Here is a 23,111-nt window from a genome sequence, read left to right on the forward strand (position 1 = left end):
TACTTCTATCAATAATGTAAAGCTGGGCAGATCACCATGTTATGGTAGCCCATTCTGATTTTTTTTAAGCCTGGGTGACGTTTTCTTATGCCTGTGTAACATTTCATAAGAGGAAACAATGCGAAATTCGCTCATGCCAAATGTTTTTATTCTGCTGATACAAATTCCTAAGAACAAGTTTCTTTTCGTAGAACCAAAAATGAATAGCCCTGACGCTCATGGCATGTTCTCCTTTCTTGTGTAGGCCATTGATGATTTTTCGTCCCCAGAATAGCCATTCCTTGCATGGAACTTGCAGGTAGAGAGAATGAACATTGAAACGCCTGCCGTGAATATATCCGAATTCACTAACACAATCCTAAAGTGAGAAGTAATGTAATTAAGGCTGACGTCCTAACTGGCAAGGAAGGGTAACATGAATCGTTTATGTAATTTTCGGTTGTGGTTGAGAAAATTGTATTTTTTGGCACTGAAAAGGGCTTTGTGGTAATGTAGCTTGGTGATAGTGTTAGAATTTTATTGGTAGGATTAGGACCAGTTCCAAGAACTTCAATTATGTCAGTATCTTCGTTTTAGCTTGTGTAGGTCAAGGTGATACCGGATTGTCGACCACCAGGAAGAGTCGTGAGCAACATCCGCTTCTCCCTCTCTGCTGAGCCGTTCCTGACAAACAAGAAATTAGGTGGGTGGGATGTCAGACATGCTGGAGCTCCAGATAGTCCTCAATTTATCCATCAGGGGTTTGGCTTCTGGCCTTATGAATTTATGGCTTCCCCCAGAGGAACGCGGCTGCACTCCCAGACAGGCTGTCAATCAAGCTTTCTATTTTATACCACAAGTGAAAAAGACTTTTTGGTCCCAACTCGTTTTGGTCATTGCAACCTTGATCATGGGCTTATCGTAATAGCCCTTCCTCGATTTTCACCACCACAAAGATATGCATATTAAAAGCACGTGTGGCTCCTCATTGGGCCTCCCACATGGTATGTCCATTAGGCATTTTGGTATATATGGTCCGTAAATACAATGATTTTGTAGTTCTTCAGTGTATAATTTGGGCATTTAAAACAAATAGTTGTCCTTGAATCATAGTTACCAAAGACAGCAAGCCTGTCGTTCCATTTGGCCATATCTTCAAAAGTCAAACGGACTCTCAATCCGTCACAAAACATGGCGGAATCCAGCTCTTCAATCTATGGTGCAGTATTTCTTTAAAGAGATGGCACTGTATATATATTTGATGCCAGCAAGATTTAAGTGTACGTTGCTGTAAAGGATGAGGTCTGGAGTAATGGATGGGTCACATTATTTATGTAGGTGAGAAAAGAGTTTAGGGTGATATGTGGCTAGTGACAATGACACAGAATGTTGAGCATGGGTGGCAGTCTAGGATGTCCATCCACAAACTGAAATACATCAAGCAGCTGAAGAATTTCCCCAGGATGAGTTGTGGAATGAAGTGGGTGGGAAGGGTGAAAGTAGTGGATGTAAATTTAGGTCAGTGTTCTGGAGGTTGTATAGCAATAGCTTTTCAATGGAGTGGGGAATTTGTTGTCCACATTGTGCCTCAGGGAAGATGACTAATGAGTGTGGGTCAGCAACCTTTGTAGAACGAAAAATATTAGTGAAGAGGTTTGGTCCAGGTCAGAGTGTGTTACTCAGTAGTACCTAGAGCACTTAGGCCCTATTCATGATTTGGGGACAGAATAACTTCACCCCATGGCTCCCAGTGTGGCTGTGGTGGAAAGGTTTAAGTACATATGGGCAGATACAAGACAGTGTTGAGGGAGAATCATGAAACACACAGACCAGGAAGTAGAATTCAGAGTTTGAAGGATGGGTGGTACAATAAGCAGAACACAAGATGATGAGAAATCCAGTACATGGTTCAAGATACAGGGCGTATTTAGGTGGGTAATCTAAAGTGTATGTAGAATGCAAGCCAGAGATGGTAAAGCAAAGGTAGAGGCCGGAATGATGAAGAGGTACATAGCAAAAGCTGAAGAAATTCCTGACACGGCAGTCATGGGTAGAGTCCTCTGAATCTACAAATAAGCTTGCGTCAGTAAGTGCGTTGGTGTATTTCGGTGCACAGAACTCCACAGTGCATGCCTAAGTAGGGCATTCCATAGCCAGGCACCTTTTCCAAAGTGGAAGACAGAAATTCAGCAAGGGCAGGAATCTGACTCAAATACATCTGGCGAGATCAAGTAATCTGAACGAATAAAGGCCCCCAGACTGCTTCCAAGCCAGGGTCAGAGTCCTGCACAGCACCCAAGGCTCATACTGAGGACGTGCACTCTCAAAGTTATGATTTTATTGGTATTATAAAATGTCCCCAGAAAATGTCATTAGTGGGTGTTGGATTATGTCATGTTTGGGAATGGAGAATTTTCCTGTCATGGATGTGTCATGATTGGGGGAAAAATTAATTTAGAGCAGCACTAATACTCTATAGCTTCTTGTTTTCTCAGTGTTCACAGCACTGCCGTCCCACTAGTACTGCTCACATGAGTGGCTGCAGCTTGCCAGCTATAACAGCCGCATGTTATTGCAAAGCGTGCATCACTGCCTGTTTGGATATGGAACAAATCAAACTAGGATGACCTACATTTGAGTATTAATCTAACGGGAGTTACTATCATGGCAAGTCTGGACTTGAAATCATGGCAGATCTGGAGCTCCCAATTCCAACTTTCAATAACCTTAAATCTAGTCTTTGGATATGGTCTGTGGGCAGTGTGATACGGTAGACTGTAAGGGAAGCCTCCGAGGAAGAGGACTCATTCTTCATATCCTCTGAGATATTGGTATTGCATCAAGGTTACGAAGAAATATTATGGGATAGGTGCTTTCCAAGGATATTCACCCACACAGCTGATATTCTAAAACAGGAATAAAAAATGCAACTTCACAGCATGTGTGAAAGAATCCTTCATACCCGTTAATCCGTCCAAAACTACAGCTGTAAATCTACCAACAATTAAGAAATAAAAACGAGATGTTTAGAATATCAGATACTTTAGTAAATTAATTCAATGAACTAAATGGGCCCATCTTTGGGTAGCACCCATTAGGTTTATCTTGTTATTGGCCACTTAGGGGTAGTGTAGTCATGATATTCAGGAGACTGATTGACACAACAAAGGCATTGTAACACCACTGGCACGAATGCTCTTCTATCGTGGAGGTACTGAAATGAGTGTCTATGGACAGAAGGGAAAATGTTTATAGCTGCAGAAAAACAAAGGAAATGTAAAAAAGAAGAACAGTGGCCATTACCTAACTGTGTTCGTCATTATCTACTTGTGTCCTCTTTACAAGTGTTTATATTTCCCGCATGTGGGAAGGGTATGCCCAGACGTGGGTCCCCTGCTCACTAAGCCACTGGAGTCAAGCTATCTTGGCTGAAGACGGCTGATAGCCAGAAACTGGTCCTAGGATGCTTGATTCCGGTCCAGGGAAGACATGGCTTGGCAGTTTGGTCTGGGCTGTTGCCATGAGGCACAGGGTCAAGACTGATTTGCATATGGCCATGTCTGAACTGGGGTGGCTTGGTGAGCAAAATAACGATGGATTAAACCCAGATCTGTGACTGGGGGTGAATGTTTTACTATTGTGCAACATTCTGTCCATCATCTTGTGTGTTTTGTTTATATTTTCCGCATATACATACGAAGGAGTTTCAGTTTAACTTGGTAAAACCATTTTACGGGGTGTCTTGCCATCAGGATTTGGATTGTGCAGAAACAACAGTGCCACATCTCAGAGAAACCTTGTTTATGATGGTGTCTGAGGGAGGTGGAATCTAGATTTACCATTTGTTCTTGGCTGAGGTGACAAAATTGGACTTGAGAACGTCACTAATATGAACAACTTATAGAGCAAAGGTGTCCACACTTTCTGTATTTAAGGTGACGCTTGCTCCAGGCCTCCTTTCAATCTCTTGGTAAATATCCTTGTTTTGATCAATGAATATGCATATGATGCATGTATGTAGGTTCAAAGGGAGAGCATCCGATGGCTCAATACAATTCAACCGCTAGTACTGGGAAATAATCTATTCTCTCCAAATAGCAGGTAAGTATTTTAACGAACAGACACAGAAATAATAACTTGAGTGCACTGCCTATTGTTAAATCCACATTAAAAACCCTGTACATTTTTCATCACTGCTTTGTGGAACAGTCACTGACAAACGTCATCAATTTTTAAGAGCCAAAACTAGTTGACAGGCTCAATGGTTATTTTTTTTTTGCAGAGTTTTATATAGTGCGAACTAGACCCGAACCGAATCAGGTATCAGAGCGCTTTACATATCACCAGTTACGTTACATGAGGACACACATTAATTTTAGGCACGGGGAGATTAAGTGATTTGCCCAGAATCACAGGAGGTTTTGGCGTCATTACCGAGACTCGAACCCAGATCCCCAGGTCCGAGGTCGAGCGCCTTAGCCGTTAGGCCAAACTGATGAGAAACTAGAGAAAACATTTACTATATGCCGAGGATCTCATATAGGGTTTGGACGAAGAGGGACATCTTCTGTAAACCGTTGGATGACTTTCTCTCCCAAACCCTCAGTGTCAACATCACCTTTGGAGGTAGGGTGCCTCCTGTTCATGACAACAGAGCCACAGCTGGCTGAATTGTTGGATTACTTCTACAGTTTCTCTTCAGAACTGTCTGCAAAATCAAAGGTTTTTTAGTCCGTAGACTTGGAAAGTGGTGCACTAGAACGATAAACCACCCACACAAAATCATTATGGAGCGTTTAGTACTTTTTTGCTAAGCTTGTTCCATCTGTGAAATAGGAAGGTGTTATTAAAATAATTATTAATTTTAGCTCTCAGTCTGGTGCGGATAGCTAGTCTTCTATGGGTTCCTTCCCTGTGCTTCGTAAGCCTCCTCGGTGAACACTCTCCTTGAGTTGTCCCTTTTTCCTCTATTCCAAGTTGTGGATGCAATGCCTTAATTCAAACGATGCATGCCATAGCTCGCCATGTGTGCTCTATTTGGGGCTGGACTGGCTGTAGCAGGAACCAGGCATTTTCCCGGTGGGCCAGAAGGGTGGTGGGCTAGTTTTGGAGCAGTGAGGGCCTTTTTCTTTTGTTAATGGGGGACGGTTTTGCAGCAGTGCTGGAATATCGATCCACTGTAACAAAAGCAGCAGCAGTGTTTCCCAGCAGCACCCCTCAACCCCGTCCCCCCAGCCCCAGGCCGGTCCAAACTAATTGCCAGGGCTGATTTGCGTTCATAGTCCGGCCGTGGCTCTATTGTCTCAATAGGCACCCGTAGGTACCTTGAACTGGTCATCACCCATTCAACTAGTTACTGTGCCTATGCACTCCTCTCGCATCCGTTCTGCAGTCTTCCTTGATCCCACCATCATCATTGCTCCACATGTTTAAAGCAGGAGTGGAACCTTTTCTCTCAAGCCCATCTTTCATACAGAGTCCCAATGAGCAATGGTCAGCTGTGCTCTCCCTCGATTTTCCACAATCATGCAGAACTTTGAGAAAATTGGTTTATAAATAAAATTAGAACATTGGAATGTTGGGAGCTCCATTGAAAACAATGGAGTGCTCTGGGCTTGTAATGGCTGGTATAAGCCTGGAGCTCCAACATTCCAATGTTTCTTTGTTCACAGCTCTGGCTCTGAACAAAGGCTTCAGGGAACCTGAGGGGATTCCAATCCCCTCACGCTCCCAAAAGGCTTTGTTTTTTTTGTTAGAACATTCTGTCCTCTAGTGACAGAATGTTCTAATAGCCTTATAGCCCTTCGTAGATGGGCTATACCGCTATTAAAGTCCCTCTCCCTTGTTAAAGGCCCTCGCCTTCGGCTCGGGGCCTTTAACGCTAGAGAGGGCCTTTAATAGCTGGTATAGCCCTCTACGGCGGGCTATAAGGCTATAATAATAAATAAAACAATGTAACCTTTAAAAACGGACTGATAGATCGCCGCCACCAGCAGAGCTTCAACTGTTGTGCATCTGGCAGAACGAGCTAGAGCGGTCCAATTTATGACATTGTATCATGCCTTTATAAAGTGACTGTGATTGGCGGGGGGGGGGGGGTTGGTTGGGGAATACCCCGGCCTGTTCAGATATCTGACCAGCTATGTGCAAGTAGGCTACCCAGCGAATCTCGTTTAAAAAGAAAGCCTAAATAAGGACACCCTTAAGCAGATGGGGCTGCTAGAGTGAACCCTGACACCAGATGGCCTGTTTGTCATCCTTCTGGTGACTGAGATGAAAATATCAAGCAAGTCTCCAACCGACCTATAATGTACTTATGTTCATGCTTTGTGCTGTGCTGACCTCTAGCACCCATAATAAATGCCAAACTGCATTGAAATTTGTACTGTGCCGGGCTTAAAATGTTATGGCTAAATGTCCTTTTTTTGACTTCCAGGGAATAGACTGACAGGGTAGCATCGATCAGTTTACTTTTGTTTGGGAAACACAGAAATATTATAGGCAATGGCATAATTTTCCAAAATGTCATATGAAATGAGATAATCGAATTGTGCTTTCGGATTCCAGTAAAAACACTGGAAGTGACATTGTGTGCCTTTGGATCTTAAGCCACAGAAGGATTCATCATTTGACCTAAGGCCACATACTTTAAACCCACAACATTACACATACTTTCACCCTGAAATATGACAAGAAATGGCATCGAGGAGTGGGTTAAAAAGACGCTTAAGGTGTAAAATAATGAAATTACTTTGAAATATCACTTAGGGAGATACCTTAGACGAAACATCACTATCCCAAATTCCTTGAATTTTGTTCCCGCATAAACAGCATTACAAGGATCAGTGGTTTCAGACTAACTCCATCTCAGAAGTTGCAAAGCTTGCCAGAGATGGTTGCAAGCAGCCAATACGGGTAGACATGTCAGCTGCCTAACTAATTTAACATGAGGTATGCGAATGTGGGAAACTGCTGTGACTAACATTTTAGATTTTATCCCAACTATTTAAAATGTTGTCCCCCCAGCAGTGGATCCACAATATGGAGGGCCGCCAGACTGACAAATTATAAGATCCCCAATGTTGAGGGAATCCTTTTTCCTGGAAATAGCTAGTGCATGCATGGCAAAGCGGTTTTGGGGTACTTTGCAGACATGTCCGTGATGCTATTGCAACATGGCAGAATTGTTGTCATATATGGAAGTCCTGAACGTAGGTAGGCTCTGTGCAAGTCTAGTTTCAGGACACACATAACAAATGTTCTCCACATCTAGGAGTTGTCTTTCAGAACATGGGATTCATTTAAAATATTTTCCTGTCCAGGACAGCCATGGTTTCAATTGCAACTTCAGACAGAAGAGCCAACACCGGGAAAGTTTTTGGATGGGCATCTCTTCATTGGGCGGTTCTTCTAATGCCATTATAGACTGTGAAATGTCTAACAAAAAGGAGGTCCCAGTGGTGGAAACACAATCAGAAACACAAGCATACAATGAATTTTAAATGTGTGGGGACCACCATTTCTCCAAGGCTACATAAAAAAAAATAATACATGGGGGCTGCGATGACCCCCCTCCCCACACCCCAGAGCCCCGGGGACCACCACCTCCTTGGGGATACTGTTAAAATGCTGAATGGGCTCCATCTGAATTGCAGAACATCACTTTCAGATAGAATGGCCTCTGGGTGAGAGGCGTGACCAGCCTTTGATCACATGATTTCATCCCAACAGTCCTTTTGCAGCACCCCAACAGTGTCCTCTATTGCCTCGCGCCACCTCCCCTCACTATTTATATGCAATAGCTCCACTCCTACTTGTCTCTTTTGTTACTTGCTACCTGGTGGTTCTTTGTGATCATTCCTAGTCTGCGTTTCCAATGTCCAAACCTAGACTTTCTATGTTTCGCCACTACGTCCTTTATTTGAATCGAGCTTGGTTTTTCCCTATCATTTACCCTCCTCTCGTCAAGGGTCTTTTCTTTCCTTTTAAGGCTATCTCTCTGGTTTTACCCATTCCGCTCTTTCTTCACTGGAGTGCCAACTTCCGATTCCCATTCTTTTATATCTCCCTCACATCTTCTTTTACCCATCTTTTAATATTATTCCTCCTGTTATCCCTTCGTCGTTTGGTGCCTCCTCAGTCCTTCCTATTGCATTGCAGCATACATCCCACCTTCCAACTGTTATTTCTACCTCTCCCTGGCTCGCCCGCAGCATCTTGCATCATTTACATCTTTGTGTCCACCATTCTTTCTCCGGTTGGTCTTTTCTTCTCTCATCCACTGTTAGAAACATGCTATCCCCGGATCCTACTCCAATTTAAGGAACTTCTTCCCTCTGGTGTTATTGGTGGCTATGGGGGCTCTCACAGAAACCCATGAGTCTCAAGAGCAGACTCAGGCACAGGCCACTGAGACCCTCAAAACTTTCTTCCAGAGTAACAGGAGGTCAACCTACCTGATTCATGTGTTGTTATAGGGAGATGTTGCTAGGTATGCACAGAATTAAATAGTCTCTTGGTGCCCGATTCAGATTCACAAATATGAATATACATGTATTTAGTCATGTATATTTACATCTACAAATAGGTATAACTCTCCATTTTTTACGACTCATCATTTCCCAATAGAGATGTACATCTAGGCATAGAATTACATTCCTAACCCCCCTCCAATGTCCTAAGACAGAATTTACAAGTGCAAAGTTACTATGAGTAACTTTCACCAGTTGGTGGAGATCTCAAATTCTGGGGTGCATAATTCCTTATGGTTAAATATAGGGAAATATAATAAACCGTATGATCGAAAAATATATTTGAAATATGTTCATCTATAATAGAAATGTAAAATAATTTAAACTATTGATTATTTACCTGTAAACAATAAAATAAAATGATAAAGCACATTCACTCATTAATTTAAATGTATTCATTTTACAAATATGATTCAAACAAGTTAAATACCGTCTCCCACTAAATTTTGTATTTTTATTTCATTTTAATAAAGTTAGTTCAAAGTTATGCATTTAATTAATTTAAACGTTTCTGAAGTGAAATTTATTTTGTAATGTAAGTTTATTACATTAAAATCTCTCTCTCTCTCTCTCTCTCACTCTCTCTCTCTCTATCTCTCTCTCTCTCTCTCTCTCTCTCTCTCTCTCTCTCTCTCTCCTCTCTCTCTCTCCTCTCTCTCTCTCTCTCTCTCTCTCTCTCTCTCTCTCTCTCTCTCTCTCTCTCTCTCTCTCTCTCTCTCTCTCTCTCTCTATATATATATATATATATATATATATATATATATATATATATATATATATATAGGCACATACACAATCCTGCTGGTCTCTGTTACCCAAGCCTGCTTCAGAACGGTAAGCCCGCTGCAGGGTAGCAAACCATACATCCAATTTCTGCAAAAATCTTCTGTTTTGGATTATAGACCGAAACCGAAGAGAAACACACCGCAGCTCCAATGTAACTCAAGCGTGTTTTATTTTATCAGTGCAACAACGCAATATATATATTCACTGAAAAATCAAAGGTTACAGAGACGTTCTAGTTAGGCTCAGATTTCACTCATGCAAACCCAATGAAATTCAGCTAACTATAACTCGTGCGCTGCAATGCACTGCCTATCATCTCACATATTTCATCCCTCATGACATGGTCAGTGACATCACTGATGACATCATCAAGTGACTGTGAGTGTTTTTTAAAAGTTTATCAGCATTAAATAAATATACTAAGGAGTATTGGTGAACCAGTGAGTGCATGAGTGCCTGTATGGATGACTCACTGGCTGCGTGACTGACTGTATAAGTGAGTGATTAGGTGTCTCAGTGAATGTATGGGTTATTGACTGGTTGTGTGAATGTCTTTATCAGTCAGTCAGTTGGTGTCAAAGTGGCTGTGTGTGAGTGGGTACATGAGTGGCTGTATGGATAAGTGATTGGTTGTCTGAGTACCTGTATGGGGTCTGAGTGTCTGTGTGGGTGGGTCAGGAGGTGTGTGACTAGCTGTATGGATGAGTGAGAGGGTGACTCAGTGACTATCTCCAAAAGCATGTCTGTGAGTCAAACAGGAAAAGCAACTCCGTATATAACTGCTAGCGCACAAACCAAATGTATTGGCAAGGAAAAAATACCCTATGGTACGACCAGTTTGCGCATGCACAAACAGGTTTGCGACCCGTTCGTGCATGCAAAAAGCTACATGGTCAATGCACAAACTGTATATTGCGAGTTGCAAAGAATTGCGACTCGCAAAATAGTGTTTTGCGACTCGATATTAGGAAGTGGCGTTCCCCTTGCTAATAGCGAGTCCCAAGCCATGTATGAACGTTTTGTGACCGCAATTGCGTTCGCAAAATACTCACAAATTACCACCCTCTTCAAGAGGGGGGTAATGGAGTTCCAAATGTGAAGGGGTCCCCAGGGGACCCCATCCCCTTTATGACTAGCTCTTAAAATATTTTTTGAGGGCAGGCAGTGGTCCCAGGGACCACTACCTGCCCTTAAAAAAATGAAACGGAAACATTAATTTTTTTGGTTTTGAAATGCATCCCGTTTTCCTTAAAGGAAAACGGGCTGCATTAAAAAAAAAACTGCTTTATTGAAAAGGAGTCCCAGACGTGGTGGTCTGCTGAGCCCAGCAGGACACCATCCCTGGTAGGGCCAGCCATTCCCAATGGGTTCGCAAATTGAGAGTGGCTCATTAATATTCATGAGCCTCGCAATTTGCGACCCCATTAGGAATCGCAAACAGTGTCTGAGACACTGTTGTACATTGAGTTTAGCGCCTCGCAATTTGTCACAAATTGCGAGGTGCTAAATCCAATGGTTGTACATCTGGCCCTGTGTTTTTCGTCCAAAAAAGAGTTGATCACGGGTAGTGGCTGAACCAAGAGTGTGCCATATATATATACACATTGTCAAAAAAAGACCTCCACAGGGCCAATAATAAAAGTTAATTAAAAAAACACAACATATACATCAATCTCGTGTGCTTGAGTATTTATCTCATTTCACATTTTGTAAATATTATTCTTAGTATTTGCCAATTTTGGGGAAATCATATCCATCTGGTTCGGATAAAACACAACTATATACAGACTACATCAAGATCCTCAATACAAGTGACAGCACAACATAACACAAAACAAAGAAATGATTCAAAAGTACATTAACTGCTGAACAAACGGGAGTTGTTGCTAATAAGTCCAAAGTAACTCACTCTGATGACGATCTTACCCCTTATATATACATGGGGTTAAATGGCCAGTGTTATGTTCCCACACTGAGCTTATTGGCTTTGTGGGTGGTATTGAGAATTTTTGTGTCATAATATTGATCCCACCCCACATATTAGGCCTTACTGGATCAAACCCATTTGCGTTTCTTTATATACACATTGTGACATGATCGAAACAACATAAAAACAGGGCCGGACAGCTGTAGCAGGCATCAGGCATTTCCCCAGAAGGCTAGAAGCATGGGGGCCAGTTTTGCAGTGGTGGGGGCGGTTTTGTTACAGGGGGACGGTTTTGCAGTAGTGCTGCAGTATCGGCCCCAAGCAACAAAGGCAGCAGTGCTTCACACTTGCACCCCCCTACCCTTGGGAGTGGGGGGCTAATCCTACTAAATTGCCAGAGCTGCTTTGGGTTTCCAGTCCATCCCTGTAAAAAAGACGGACACAAGAATGACACAGTGTTCTGCAAAAAATAAGTGCCATCATGAAATGTCTTCTAATGAGTAGGGGAGGGCGAAATTTGCGTAGTCGCGCTATGCAAAGCTCCGCAAAATGGTAAAAAATCTCTGTGAGCACGCAAAGTTCAGCGAACACGCATAATTGCTTGTTCCGCCCGTTTGTGATGTTTTTTTCCTGTTCGCGAATGCTTTATGCATGCTCGGGGGGGAATATCTCGCGAACACGCATTTTGAAAGCGCGAACAAGCAAAAAATTCCACAAAGCCAAGGATCGTGGAATTTTTGGCAATTCCACGTTCTCCGCGGAACGCAAAATGACCCAAATTCCATGAGCGGAACGGAATTTACCGCCCAGGCCTACTAATGAGTACAATTACATCTCAAGTTGTTCATGTTTTATGGTCATAGTTGGTATACAAATGTTCATAACAATATTGTGCACAAATAGCAAACTTTTCATTTGGCCACTACCGGTGATCAAGGAAAGTTTGTATGATGATGTTTCCTTGCCAATATGTTTTTTGATTGTGTACTTGCAGCTCAGCAGAGCGTCTTTTTTCTTTTTGACTGACAGACATGCCTTTTGATTTATATGAGGGATGCAAACACAAACTGACATCAATTCTCTGTCCGTATCTCCATAGTTTTCTATGTGAGTGTGCAGGCTGGGCTAGAGTACATTTACACATGTTTCAATACTATAAGGGCTCTAATTACTTTAGAAGTGTATTTTTGTAAACTACAATGTTTTTACTTTTTGTGGGTGGGTGTTTTGCTTTAGCATGTTCCTCACAAAACCCTCCTTAATTTTTCCTAAACCCCACCAATGTTCCGAATTTTCCCACCTCTCCCCGGTCCCTCCTACATTTACTATTAAAACATATACCCAGGTGATCGAGGTACTCTGCCGCTGTGGCCGAGATCACCGCACAGATCAACTAGGAGACGCGGAGCGGAGGTCTCCGGACGTAGGTTTGTAAATTGCATTTTGTAGCACATGGGTAGTTCTACTGTAGTACTTCTGCAAACACTAAATGCAGTTTGTGAATTGGACCTATATATTACTTCACCAGTTTTAACCAAGACATTGGCCACTAGCAGCATCACAATGCTCTCACCAACAGGTGCCCCTCTACCCTTCTCAAGTGGCTGCATGGAGGCCAAACACAATGAGGCCTGTTCAGAAAGCATGTAAGACAGTCCTATATGCACACGCTAAATTCATCAGCACTTGTGATATGGTTTTTATCACCGTATTGTTCAGAAAGCAGCTGAAGCCTTCACCAATATGTTTGCAATCTACTATGAGCGCTAAATGGCTACATCTTGCTATTCGGAAGACATTTTGGGCTCAGTAAACTCAGATCCTGGTGGAAGACAATTCAGGACCTTAAGACTCCATGGGGTTCATCCCCAAGGGCTTAAGAGGCGCCATCTATTGTTTGAAACCTAATTGTATACAGATAAAAGAGCGCAAAAGTAACCAAGACAGAGATGGAGGAGAATTGGAGGGAAGCCCAGGGCTGCTCTTAACCCCTTCGGCGCTTATGACGGAACCGTTCCGTCACGCGCCTCGGGTGAGCTGTGCTAGTGACGGAACGGTTCCGTCACGGCCCGCTCGACGCGCCTGCGCGGCGCTGATTTTGCACCTGCGCGGCACGTTCTATTGAGCGGGCGCGTTCGTGACAGAACCGTTCCGTCACTAGTACAGCTCACCCGAGGCGCGTGACGGAGCGGTTCCGTCACAAGCGCAGGTGAGCCGTGCGACCCCCCCTAGCACTGCGGTGGAATTGCCGCCGCAGTGAAGGGGTTAAGGTGTTCTGGTTTCCTAATGGTTTCTGTTACTCATGCAGTTGCCAGGATGCTGTGTTCACCTTCTACATCTCTTCATAGTGTTCATTTGTTTTTCTAGGCTAAAAAGGTGTAGTTAGGGGGTAGTGGTATTCCCTTACCCTAGAGCTGAAAGAGGGGTTATCACCTGTCAGTGGTATCACTTGGACACTGACTCTCATGTCTTTCTTCTTTTTCTGGATTGGTCCAGCTATTTTCCTGATTATCACCCCTGTTTTTGCACCTCTTCCAGGTTCTGCCCATCCCCCTCCCTTGTATTTGCAGCTTTTCCCAGTATTCCTTACCTGGTCTTGCCCCGGCTGCTCCTCCTCAGGGTGAAGCTACCGCCCTCTCGCTCCTCCTGCACCCGCTGCAGTGACGGGGAGCGGCTGTGGGTGCTGCGGGAGCTGGCGGTACTCGCCAGGCTACTGTCCCCTACTCCCGCCCCCCCAGCCGCCTCCGGCATTTGCGACAGCAGCTGTTGGGGCAGGCTGCGGAGCGAGGGCACTGGCGAGTAAGGCGGGCGCCCCTCGGCATTCAGGTTATTGTCGCTGGCGGACCGCTGCAACGTGCGGGGGGAGGAGAGGCCAGAGCTGGGCACCCGGCGCCGCCGTGTGTAGCTGGGGGTTTCCCGAAAAGGCACTGCAAAAAACACAAAGAAAAATAGAAGGGTGTTTTTTAATTGCTCATTTCTGCTCCAAATAGTCAATTCTAATTCTTAAAACAACACAATTAGCAAAGAAGAATATGTTCAGTGCAAACATTGGGCAAAATTCATCATTGAAATAAAACTGATAATTTGCAGCGTTTTTTATGTTCACAACAAACTACTGTTTGCTTGTTGTACGTTTCCCTATCCCTAAGATAAAAATCCTACTAACAAGCAATAAAGTTCTATTTTATTTTTATAAACGTCATTATTAAGTTTTGCAACAGCATTACAAGTCGAAATCATATCAAACAATACATCACCATCAGTAGTAAAAAGATGCATCTGTGCAAGTGGCGCAGCCCCCTAGAGGACCAGCAGGTCAGCCAATCAGGTGGTACCACATTAGGATTAAGACATCCAATCCAAACCCACATCTCCCCACCATTTGTCCCATATTATGTGATGTTTGGTCTTGTACACCGACTTCTCTTGTTGGGCGCCTCAATCCAATTTCGCCGCCATTGAGCGATTGATGGAGGAGCAGCGGACTTCCAGTGAGTTGCTAAGTCCCTCTTGGCTACCATGATGGCCGTTCCCATCAAGGCCCTGTCCACCCTCGTGCCCCCGGCACCTTCAAACAACACCAGCAACAATAGTAGCGGGGACTAGTCTACTTCCTAACCCAGTATCTTTGAGAGTTCTGCAACAACTGCCTCCCAGAATCTTTGGTTGATTAGGCAGTCCCAGACCACGTGATAGAAGTCTGCGGCAGTTGGAGAACATTGGAAATACTTGGAATGTGCAAGGCGGCCCGCTTTATGTAGACTGTCTTGAGTAAGATATGCGCAATGGAGATAGTACATTTGGATCAGTCTTAGCCTAGAGGACATCGTAATGACCCTAAGGGCCATCCAAGCATCTCTCCAGTCTTCATCTTCCAGAGGGCCTATCCACTCCTCCCATTATGCCCGATGGGATCTGATAGCATTAGGGGCATTGTTGATAAGTGTACACTAAATTCAGGGGCGTAACACAGGCCCACGCATCCCCCGCAGTGCGGGGGGGCCTCAAGCTCAAGGGGGCCCCCTCAGCACTGCACTTCGGCACGAGAGCTCCTAATAGAGTCCGGAGGGGGCCCCTCCACGTACCTGGCAGGGGGGCCCACTCAATTATCGTTACGCCACTGACTAAATTTGAGAGAGATCGCCCTTTCCGAGGATACCCATCATGACCTTAGCTTCAAGGCTGAATTCCGGGAGAGACGTGCTCTATGTGATGCAAGTATGCAGTGTGTGGTGCAATTATAGGTATTTGTGGAATTGTGTCTTGGACAGTGTGTACCTGGAGTGGAGGTCCTGAAAAAGTTGCATATGTGTACTGGACCACACATATCCCAATTGGGTAATAGCTATTACGTCTCAGTAACTGAAACCCTCTAGTGCCAACACCTCTCCCAGTCATATGCCATGCCACAGGGGAGTTTCCTGAGTGAATGTGGCCGCTCATCCCATGCAAGTCAGTGCCGTCCGCCATCCAAGAAACACCATACGAGTCACTTCAGGCAATGCATTGCCATCAATTTGGGAAAACCTACAGAGGTAAGCTCAACTCTGTAGGCCGGATTAGACCATCTCCTGGTGAGACAGTCATTTATGACTAATAGCTGTGATGCTAAGTAGTACTATAGGTTCGTCATGTCAAGAGCACCATCATAAGGGCCACGTTGACATTTGGCGTAGGCCAATCTTGGTCTCAAACTGTGTCATAGATTTTTTGACTTTATTTGAAATTTTTTGTAAAGTGCCACTATGACCCTTGTGGGTATCAGATCACTTTACAAATGATGAAGAGCAGAGACATATAGAAACAATAATGCTTTAATCAAAAACCATACAGGATAAGTCAACACCCCAGAGGAGGGTGTGTCTTCTTAATGTTAACATAGTAAGATATAAAAAAGATAATAGCATAACTGGTGGCCAGTAGTAATATTGTGATAATCTATAAAAATACAAGGTCAGACAACATCCCAGATGATGGGTTTGCCACCTCAATGTTTAAACCAATAGATCAAATAGACAATAGAATAACAAGCAAGCAATAGGCATCAGAGTAGTTGACAAGTCATGGTCTGTTAAGAGAGTTTGCGGCCTAGCGGTCAGTAAGGGGTGGAATGGCAGGATTACTATGCGACACCGGGTTCCGGGGGCCTGAAAACTGACATGAGCCGTACTCGCAGAAGTAGAAGAGACCTCCTGAGGTGAATGCTTCATTAACACAATCATGAACTCAGGTGAGAAGATCGTGGGCATGATATCGTTCAAACTTTTCCCCATTGCCCCACTGAATCACCATTTTTGTCACCCGGAGCTATTGTTGGCCGCCTTGCACATGTGGGGAGCAGACCAGGGATAGAGATCTGTCCGTGCACCCCTCCAGAGGCCTTGGGAGGGTGATGAGGAACCTGGAATCTGCAGGTTGGAAAACATTTATGCTGGGCACCGCATGAGGAGCTGGCTGGGACTGATATTGCCTTGCTGACCCCCCAGTATTGCCCCATTTTGGAGGACTGTTGGACTTGGCCCTTTTTGCAGGGTCATCCCTGAACGTTTTGCCTTCCTCCTATATTTTTTCTGACCTGTTGGCTATTTTCTGACTCTGGGCACTTTACCACTGCTGATCAGTGCTAAAGTACATTTGCTCTCCCTACTGTAAATGAATATATTAATTGGTGATTCCATGATTGACTATTTGGTTTACTTGTCAGACCCTAGTACAGTGCATAAGTGTGCCCAGGGCGTGTACATCCAAATGCTGCTAGTGGGCTTGCAGCACTGGTTGTGCCATCCACAGAAGCAGCCTTGTAAAATGTGTCTAAGGTCTGCCATTGCAGAGCCTGCGTGCAGTCTGGTACTGTCATGCTGACTGGGCAAGTGCACCCCTTGCCAGTCCCTAAACCTTCCCTTTTCTTCATATTAGTCACCCCTATGGTAGGCCCAAGAGCAGGGTGCATTGTAAGTATAAGGTAGGACAAGCCCTGATGTGTGTGGTCTAATTGTAAATTACAGCCATTTTCGTTTTTTAACTATTGCAAGGCTACCTGTTCTCCATAGGCCAGAATGGGCTGTTAGAATTATTACATTTTATAATCCTAACTGACTCAGAGAACATGGGAGAAATTCGAGTTTAGTATGCCTGGACTCCGAATGATAAAATACATCTTTTAGTAAAGTTGGTTTTAACATTCTTTGTTTACAAATACCACTTTTAGAGAGTAGGGATTTGCTTGCCTAAACCTTTCAAGCCTACTTCTGCTAGGTTGTGTATTCCTTGTCTGGAGTTTGAGTGACAGGGCTGGGGGATTCCAGGGGGCAGAATGAGTCAGCCCAGTGGTAAATAGAGAGATCTGCATCTAGATAGGAGGGAGGAGTTGCACCTGGGACACGAATAGGACTATGTCTGCCCCCCACAGTGCTGGCTCCACCCCCTCTGGTGCGTCTGATGTCTCTGCCCTGCACAGTGAAAGAAGAGAAGGAAGACTGTCAACAAGTGCTCCAGGGCTGTACTTACCTTCCACAATGCTGGCTCCACCTCCTGTGGGGCGTCTGATGTTCCTGCCCTGCACTGTGAAATGAAAGGAGAAGTCTGGTAAACAGAGTGCTTCAGAACTGGTTTTGACTAGGCACAGGCCCCTCTCCCCTCAGAGAACAAAGGATTTTGGGGTATAAATATTGGGACCCTGATCCCAAAAAATTATATCACTTCTGGACTTACAAGACAAAAGCTCTGCTGAAGAGAGGAACCTGAGAGACTATTCCCAAGCTGAAGTGCTGCTTGGGGGATTGGCCTGCAGTGGTTGCCTGACTGCTAAAGAGAGGAGAAAGAACTTTGTGGACTTTACTTTCAACTTGTGCACAGATCTCGAAGGGCTTGGAAGAGAGCTAGCCCCCTGACCGAAGTCCCAGGACAAGTGGACTTCACCAGCCTTTGTGAATTGCTGCTGGAAACGCTGTTTCAGTGACTACAGAGGCAGGGAGCTGTGACCAACTCTCACGACTGGCCCGGTGATACTGTAGGCACCGCATCAAGAAACGTCCGCCTCGAACAACGCAAGCTCTGAGCTCACCGGCTGCGTCCTAATGCCGTCACTGAGCTGTTGCCTGCACTGTGACTGGTGGACAACGCGACGTGCAACGCCTGGCTACACCGGCTTGTAATGTTCTGACTGACGCAGTCACTACTGCTGACTTCGAGTCCTGTGAACGCACTGGAGTTGGGCACCACCTCGCACGCTTTGCGAAGCACCACCCAACTCATACCGCTGTCCGGACTGATCGACGCCAGCTCCCGAACTCCGGCTCTGTCGCCGCATCGCAAGCTGCAAGCACTGCATCGAAGCACCGCCTCGCCCTGCAACGCACACCTTGGATCCACCGACTCGGTCAATGGGCCGCTGCCTGCACCGCATCGGGGGACAGTGTCCTGCACCGCTTCCTTTCTGCACCGCGACGAACACCGGAACTGGCTATTACATCTGTGCCGGCCGCCTCAAGTAAAAGGTACTGTGACTGAGTCTGTCGCCATTTGGGTTGGCCCGTACCGACGCGGTCCACTGGATTTGCTAGACTCTGTTATTTCAACAACGCTGTAGCCGGACCAGGCTGCTGACTGGCACAGAACCTTAAATTAAGCCTTTTAACCAGAACTCTTGAAATCTAATAGTACTGTGGAATCTTTTTGTCGTTTATTGGTCTTGTGGTAACTCTATATAAAATATACTTTTTTTATATACAACCTTGTGTGGTGTCCATTTGTAGTGTTGTCACTGGTTTACCATATGTGGTCACAAATGCTTAACTTACAATGCCTCTGAGATAAAGCCTTGCTGCTCGTGCCAAGCTACCATGGGGGTGAGCAGGGATTATTTTAGGAGTGTAATCCCCTTATCCTGACTAGAAGAGAGGGTCCCTGTTTGTCACAAGTACGTACCTGTGCCAACTACAGACCCCCAATTCTAACATTGGTGGTCAGCGGAAGGGATTCTGGATTTGCATTTGTGGCTCATGTACAGTGATTGGTGAACACTACTTAGTGAGTGCAGACCATAAAGCAACTACGTACTTCTGATACTTGTTTTTGCCAGGGATCTCCATTTTTGCAAAGTAATGCCCGGTTCAGTCAGAATGGAAAAGGCATGATCCATTGCATCTGTTGACTGTGATTGGGAGGAAGAGAAACTAGAAAGCTACACCAACAAACAGCTCAGGAGCTTCTGCAAAAAGGTAAAAATTTCCGTGACTCGACTCTCCAGAGGGGAGCAGTTCCAAAAGGCGCGGAGGGCCTGGGTCGAGGCAAGGAATGCCCCAGGAAATTTGATTGAATATGAGGATGCAGAGTAACAGCTCGGTGGACCATTGTGTCTTGAGAGGAGGGGTGCGCCCTCCCCAGTGGATAGCAGTGTTTCTGCTCGAGGCAGGGCTTAATTTGTGCCGGTGCTTTCCGGTGCTTAGCACCGGCACTTTCTTGACAGGGCCGGGTCTACACTCTTGCACTGCGCACACCAGGCGTACGTCACATTTTTCAATGTAAGTTAATTTTACAGTAGTATTGTGTGTGTGATGACTGTATCAATTTGTATGAACTCAACTCTGTCAGACTCTCGTGCCGTGCTGGGCCCGCAGCCTGTTTTTCGCATCTCCCGGCGAGGAGTGAGTCACACACACTAACACTGGCTGTATTCCTATTCAAGCTTAAATAAACATAACTGTGTTGTTGGGTGGCATATGGGCGTGGCATCATCGCACTGCGCGCCTCGGAGGCCTTCACCACTTACTGGCTGCTGTGGGTGGGCCGGAGGTTTCTGCGCATTTGTTGCTTTTTGGTTATGTGATGGGGTAGGGGCTCAGCGGCAACATGCGCCGATTTTTACACATTGTCACGCCCAGCCCCCCCCCAGCATAACCACCACGTGACCGTCCGCAGCGCGCAACAGGCAGCTGAGCTCTCTCAAGTCACCACGAGCTGAGTATCGCGCCTTAAAGTTGGCCCCGTCCCCCGCCGCCCGAGGCCCGACCCGAGTTTGTCTGGTGGTGGGGGTACTACAATTAGGCAGCAGCAGTAGCACCAGGCCGTCCGGACCAGGCCTAATCGCAGCCGGTGCAGGGTGTGTCTGGCTGGCTGTTCTGTGTCCCGAGTCCGGAGTCCCTGCAGGCCGGCCCACCCACCACCACAGCAGGTAACGGGTAAGAGACCAACGACGACATTAACAGCATATGTATTTCTCATCGTACTGTGTTGGTGTCTTTATTCTGGAGGTGCTTTCTCTCAGTGTTTATTTGCATGTATACTGACACCTATCCGTTTCAACCAACATTCTTGTCTATGTGTTCTTGCAGTGCCTTTGAATATCTTGTAGCATAACAGCCCAGTTCCCATGAAATGAGGCAGCATTCCAAGCCCATGAGGCCCACTTCCAGGGTCGCTATTTCCGGATACGATTCACTTCACATGGTGGACATGTGCCGGTAAATTTGTGACAAAAGGTGGCAAACGATGTTAAAGCCTGGGACATTGAAAGAATTCCTGACGTAGAAGTAGCTCTGAAAGGCCAGGAAGCTTCATCAAGAGTCAGTCACATGCCCGGCAGTAGAAGGGGACTACCACACGAAGTATAATTAATGTCGCAGGCTGACAAATAAAGAATTTAAATCGGTAATAAACTTTAAGAAACTATTTGTTTCTTATCACAACTCATTATTTTATCAAGTAATAGCAGCACATCTTCAGTAGATCCATTTACACAAAATCCTACTAAAATGTAAAGGTAATTTCGTGGACATAACAAGGAGTCAAAATGTTGTGACTACAAAAGCAACATTTTTGGTCAAACACAACTTTGGCCAAAAAAACGAAAAGTCAAATAAAGCAATATATATATATACAAAAAATCATGTCTATAAAATGTCTGCCACGTCTAATACGACTTACATTAATATTAAAAATATACTTATTTTTTTACAGAATTTAAAAAGTACAAAAAACATTGTTGGTCAGTTCAGGTGACAGTGCGGCGGACCACGCACCTAAAGATTCAAATATAGAAACATATCCAGAGCAAATGAGAATAACAAATGCCAACCTTTTTGTTTCTGAATTACATTTTACACAGATTTTAGAAGAGACATTTAAAAATGCAGCCTAAATTTCCCCACCTCGGACTAATCCTGAACTCCTATGCGAATTATGATGGCACTGTGGACTGTGGCCAGTGTGTCTTAGCTCATCCATGAACCCCCTTCTGAATGTGAAGGGTCGAGCATGGTTACTCTGCCATTCAGGGCTTTATAAGTGTACAACACTCCTTGCCTCCCAAACAGTTGTAGTGGCATGCTGCAGTGGGGAGTCTGTGCGTGGTCTTATTCACCGTGCCAACACGCTACTGTAGTGGGTCATAGTCTTGTATCTACGGTGCAGTAACTAACTTCAGCATTGCTGATTGTGGGGTCTCTCTGCTTGTCCATCATCACCCTGTTCTGCAGGGCCTCTCTATTGCAGCTTCAGTGTGGTAGTATTGGTTCCGCAAGGAGGACCCAACTTTAGCTAGGAGAGCCGGGCAAGGTTTCCTAGTGGTTGCCACACTGAATTTGAACACCTGGTGCGAAGTGGTAGTATGAGCTGTGTGAAGATGCCTGCCTCTGCCTGCAGAAGGGTTTGAGTGGCTGCTCTGTGTTTCCATGTGAAGTATAATTAAGTAGGTCATACCCCATACTAGTGCCATGATTTGTGGTGCTCCCAGCGGCTTCTGGGGCCCATGTGGTGAAATATGGTATTAAAAGTTGGTGAAAATTACAATTATGTTATGTTATGTTATGTTATCCTGATTTATTGAGCGCACAGATGCCCCAGCAAATGGGCGTCCTGGCGCTAGTGCAGAACAAAAAAACGGACAGGGGGTGGAAAACACAACACAACAGCAACAGAACTAAGGAGCTACGGGGAAAAGAAAAGTTTTGACAGCCTTCCTAAAAGCAAGGAGCTCATCAATGGCCCGGATGTGAACGGGCAAGGAATTCCACAGCTTGGCGGCAAGGACTCGAAAAGAGCGGCCGCCAATCCTGGATCTCTTGAAACGCGGGACAGTGGCAAGGTGGAGAACAGAGGACCGCAGAGAGCGAGCTGGGGCATAAGGAGAGATGAGTTGCTGCAGAATCTGAGGAGAAGAAAGCTTAAGGATTTTGAATGTCAAAATCAAAGATTTAAACTTTATTCTCTGTGCCACCGGAAGCCAATGGAGATTAAAGATGGTTCTCCTAGCTGAACAAAATTTAGGCAAACCAACCAGAGCCCTGGCGGCAGCGTTCTGAACGCGTTGGAGACGGGAGAGCTCAGCCTGATTGACTCCAAGAAAAAGAGAGCTGGCATAGTCTAATTTAGACAAAATCATGGCTTGCACGATGAGTTGACGTGTGGGAGCGTCAAAGTATTTAAAGGTGGACCGAAGCTGACGCAGAATTCCAAAGCAAGATGCAGCGGTCTTTTTAGTATGAGTGGAAAAACTCAGTTGGGAGTCAAACCACACCCCGAGGTTTTTGACTTCAGTAACAGGGGTAGGGGTAGGACCGAGCTCACGTAGCCACCAGCTGTCGCCCCACAGGTGAATTTGTTTCCCCACAATGAGCACCTCGGTTTTTTTAGCGTTCAATTGTAGGAAATTTTCATTCATCCAGTGGGCCACAGATATAAGTCCCTCACGGAACTTAGCTGCATCGAGATCGGAAGCCCCACTAATCGCAACCGCAAGCTGCGTGTCGTCTGCGTAGGACACGATGGAGAGGTTCCCACGCATGGCGACAGCAGCCAGCGGCTGGACATAAAGGTTAAAAAGAGTGGGGCTTAAAGCCGATCCCTGGGGGACGCCCTGGGCAATCGCATGAGGTTTGGATTCAAAGGGG

The 23,111-nt window shown here is 45.2% G+C and overlaps 1 protein-coding gene across 1 annotated transcript in view; it reads right to left on the minus strand.

Moving 5' to 3' along the window:
- Nucleotides 1-23,111, minus strand: part of SHANK3 (SH3 and multiple ankyrin repeat domains 3) — a 1,483,929-nt gene that overhangs the window by 1,209,117 nt on the left and 251,701 nt on the right. Inside the window, exon 10 of the mRNA XM_086918824.1 lies at nucleotides 13,814-14,150. Within this exon, the coding sequence (XP_086774950.1) occupies nucleotides 13,814-14,150 (337 nt within the window). The remainder of the gene's footprint in view (nucleotides 1-13,813; nucleotides 14,151-23,111) is intronic.

Source organism: Lissotriton vulgaris, chromosome 1_1 (assembly GCF_964263255.1).
Source record: "Lissotriton vulgaris chromosome 1_1, aLisVul1.2, whole genome shotgun sequence".
NCBI lineage: Eukaryota > Metazoa > Chordata > Amphibia > Caudata > Salamandridae > Lissotriton > Lissotriton vulgaris.